Raw genomic sequence first — 4,392 nt, 5'->3', positions numbered from 1 at the left:
ATGTAGAGATCTATAGTCAGCAACTGGAACGTTTAAATCAAGCCCTTCATCAGAAACGTCCTTCACTCGTCAATCAGAAAGGTGTTTATCTTCTCCACGACAATGAAAGTCTACATGTGGCCCGTTTGACGCAACACAAGATTATGGAGTTGGGTTGGGAAGTTCTCCCCCACCCACCATATTCTCCAGATATGGCACCATCAGATTACCATCTTACCCATGTGGAAGGTGTTAAAAAAAATCCACATGTTTTTTTGCTTGAAAGCCAAGTGATTTCTTTAATCAGGGCATTAACAACCAAATTGTAAGATGGAAAAGCATCATCGATAAGAATGGAGACTATTTCATTTAATAAATGTTTTGATATGTAAGTTGTTCGGATTTTTTCATGTAAAAAAGCGACATTAATTTCTTGACGACCTAATATAATATTTTTATGTGATCTAATCAGATATACAGCTAGTGAATTCTGGGAACTTTGATATGCTGAGAATCTTCGTCTCTACCTAAGTTTGGCTTTTTGAGAGTTCCTTATCTTGTGAAAAACCCTATAAGATATTACATAATAACACACACACACAAATATATATTATAAGTGGAAGTGATTAGCCATAACAGTTTAAATGCAGCAATTTTTATCTTTACACAGGATAAAACAAACTGTTAAAAGTAAGCTATATATAGACTGTACTGAAACTGTCAACACTGCACATTATTTTCATACTAAAACTTCATATTATTTTCACTTCACATTATTTTCATACTAAAACTTCACATTATTTTCATACTAAACGATGGATTAAACACAAAAAAATTTACATTTGGAATATTTTAAATATTCAGGCAAATTAAAACCTTGCACTTCATAAAACAACATAAGTTGCTATGATAACAAGAAAAAAATCTTTAGTTTGGAAAGGTCTTATCAGCCCGATTATCTTAAGGAAAGAGAAAGTGCACACAAATTGAAACTAATTATAACGTGAATGTTCTTATTTCATCGCTACACCTTCAACACAAGAAGTTATCGGACTTTTCAACACGCCCACGCCCAATCATTCTTTTTTTTATCAACTAAGAAAACATTTACTAGAGCCAACATACAGTAAACTACAAGATTGGATCACGCTATGGTCAGCTGTACTTAATGTGATCCTTCTTAAATAGTGACCAAATGTGATTAAGGGGAGTAACTGAACTAAAAAAAACGGACTAGCTGATGAGGTTTGTTTTACTTATATTGGAAGTAAGTGGATAAATTAAGTATTGATATATTTTGATAAATTACCAGTTTCATGAGGTTCCGAAGACTTGTTCCAATAGCATCTTCCGATGGCTCTCCCGACTTACAGAATATTGGAGAAAACTCTATCCTTTTGCTGGTCTCAAGGTCAGCAAGAGCCTTGGTAAATAATTTCACAGCATCATAAATCAATGCTGTTTGAGTCTGAAACAACGGAAATTAAAAATGTCTACACGGTTCTTCTTGTTAAATAAACATAGATAATTTAAATCAATCTGAATTACTTTCGGGGGACATAGTGCAAATAAAAAATGATTAAGAGCAACTGTTATAGTTAGAAAAAATCATTGAAATGTTGTTTCACCACAACTTAACATTAAATTGATACACTCCCTGTATTGGTAGGTTTTATAAAGAATTGAGTATGTTATATTAAAATGGTTTCAATATACGAATTAGCAAGTCACGGTGAAAACTAAGCCGATGTAAAGTCGCGGTGGAAGGGGATTTATTATACTTACATTTATACAGTGTTCGGTGTTCTGTAGTTAGTATGTTACCTCCAAAAAGTAATCGCTTTGGGAAGTGTATTGTAACAGCCATTTCCCCAGCAAAATATTCCTTCACTCCAATCATAAACAAATGTTCCAATCGGGGATTTAGAATTTCCAATACTGTAATATTCCTTGTATTTAATGTCACTGGAAAACAAAGGAATATGTATCAACTTGGTACATCAGGACTATCAAGAACGAGACCTGCAACAAGTCGTGCTCCAGCTGTGGAAAGTAAATTGCGGCGTTGTGTAATAATGAAAATCCATGAACACAAGGTGAGTGACAAAAGCCATACGTATGTCTCGTGCACAACATGATTAAGAAGAAACTTCGCCTGGAAAAGCGATACAGGTCACGTGTACGCAAGTTGTTTCACGTCATACCAGTTCAACTATGGCATACTTCAAGCAGCTGGAGAACGGAATGGATATTCAGGCAAATTAAAACGTCGCGCTTCATAATATATATTGTTAAAATGGACGATGGGAAACTGTCTTTCTCGCACAGTAGTTACATTATGGAAAATTGCCTGAAAGAGGATATACTTTAAACTCGACATCTTTATGGCGAAGACTTTTGCAATGAAAACTAAGCTGGATTTGGCAACATTAGGTGTAACAACGTGATGATATCATTTTTATATGCCCTATTCAACCCTCTTTATTGTGATTCACTTTATATAGTACCACATGATTCGCCATATAACTGTATAAACTTTCATAGTGACATATAAATTATAAACAGTTGCCTAGATGAAGATCCGAAAAACGTGAACGAATAAGATGCCATGTGAGCTCAATTTTATGCCATTTTTTTAGCACATAAGTAGATGATATAAATATCTGCTAGCATGATTAACTCACGTGTCTCTTAAATCAGCTTTAATAAATAAAGTGTTCTGTGTATATGGTAAAACTAAAAATTAGGCATGGAAAATTATATAAAACCATTTATCCGTTCCTTTACGTCTGAGGATTTGCAGGTTACTTGGGTTTGTCTACAGTGAAAAGAATAAAATTCATGTCTTATCGATAACTGAATGCATTAAATTATATGCTTTTAAAGCAAATAACAACCAACGAGCATGATATTTCTATACAACAGCATTATATCCCACGTAAAGCATTCTGAGCAATTACTTAGCTCTTACAATGACATTCATTTTATATTTCTTAATCTCTCGAAGCTAATTCTTGCAATACGTCTTAGATTTGACTTCTTAATAGCAAAATAAAAATAAAATCGTAAATTTAACATATCTGAAAGCACACAAATGTGAATTAAAATATTCAACAAGTCCACAAAGTTACAATCATGCATATCTATACTATTAAACTGCTTAGCACATTAAATTTGTCCAATGCAACTCGGCATATGAAATTCACAGATCTAACGCAACGTAATAAAAGAAGCTATTGTTATTTAATTCAAAGATCACCATAAAACATTATTAGAGGATTTCAAACAAACATCTGTGCATAAAACTGAAAGTATAATGGGTATAACGATTTCACTTAGTTTATACCAGGAACACAGACAGTGGCCTTTAAAGGTTCATTCTTTCTTTAACAAATCTGACAACAGAAATTATTAACTGATGCTAGTAAGGTGAGTGATATGATGGTCTTCTTATGGGAGAAGGATTATTATCTTTCTAGTTAATATGTTTATGTTATACATGTTGTGTATTATGAACAGTAAAAACAAGCTGTTCACTAAGGTTATTGGACAAAAAGTGTAGTATCCATGACAGTATTTTTTACAATTAGATTAACGTTTTTCTACAACAGAGAGATGTTGAACGAAAATAGAGAGATATTGAGGCAATTCAATTTCTTCCAGATTGCTTAGATAGTTATTTTTCATACTGTAAAGAATGTTCATACTGGAGAACTTACATAAAATACAAAGTGTTATCTACTTCCCGAGAGCCCCAAGTTGTTAGCTACTTCTCCAAAAGTCTCGAATTGTGAACTATTTCTTCAAAGACCTCAAAATATTACTACTTCTCCAAAAGCATAAAAGTGTTAACTACTTATCCAAAAACCACAAAGTGTTAACTACTTCTCCAAAGTCTCAAAGTGTTAACTCTTTGTCAACAGCTTCAAAATACTAACCACATTTTCAAAAGCATCAAAGTTTTCAATACCTACCGCACAAAAGAACTACAAGACCAACAAAGCAACTAAATAACTTTAAACAGACTAATATTTTATCACGTACGACCAATTTTACTTTATAAAACTGAGTTAGGAAGACAAATACCTTTATAAACCGTCATTCAAGTTGCTTTGAACAGTTATAAGTTCTTACTTCCTCTAGTCAGAAGTTCAAAGTTAGGAACGGTTATACCTAAAGATCTCTGACCTGACCACTTAGCCCATGTGTGCGTAAGGTGTCTTTCAGGTTGAAAATACTCATACTATGTTGATTTAAAGCAGAAACTTCCTCACTTAAAAAGTTTCTCTCTGCTTGTATTTGAGTGAAGAAAAAACGTCCAAACTTTTCATTTATAATTGAGAGTTCAGTAAATTCAAATTAGATGTTCATCATTCTTAGGAATGTCTCAGAATCATTTCAATTCTTCCAACA

The 4,392-nt window shown here is 33.1% G+C and overlaps 1 protein-coding gene across 1 annotated transcript in view; it reads right to left on the bottom strand.

The window, feature by feature from the left end:
- The window catches only part of LOC106478356 (glutamate receptor ionotropic, kainate 2-like), a 19,522-nt gene extending 18,078 nt beyond the window's left edge, over window positions 1-1,444 (bottom strand). Inside the window, exon 1 of the mRNA XM_013938897.2 lies at window positions 1,289-1,444. Coding sequence (XP_013794351.2) covers window positions 1,289-1,297 — 9 coding nt within the window. The 5' untranslated portion in view covers window positions 1,298-1,444. The remainder of the gene's footprint in view (window positions 1-1,288) is intronic.
- Window positions 1,445-4,392: the final 2,948 nt, after the last annotated feature.

The sequence above is a fragment of the Limulus polyphemus genome, unplaced genomic scaffold (genome assembly GCF_000517525.1).
Source record: "Limulus polyphemus unplaced genomic scaffold, Limulus_polyphemus-2.1.2 Scaffold203, whole genome shotgun sequence".
Lineage (NCBI taxonomy): Eukaryota > Metazoa > Arthropoda > Merostomata > Xiphosura > Limulidae > Limulus > Limulus polyphemus.
The sequence above is the reverse complement of the archived record's forward strand: the minus strand, read 5'-3'. Positions and strand labels throughout refer to the sequence as shown.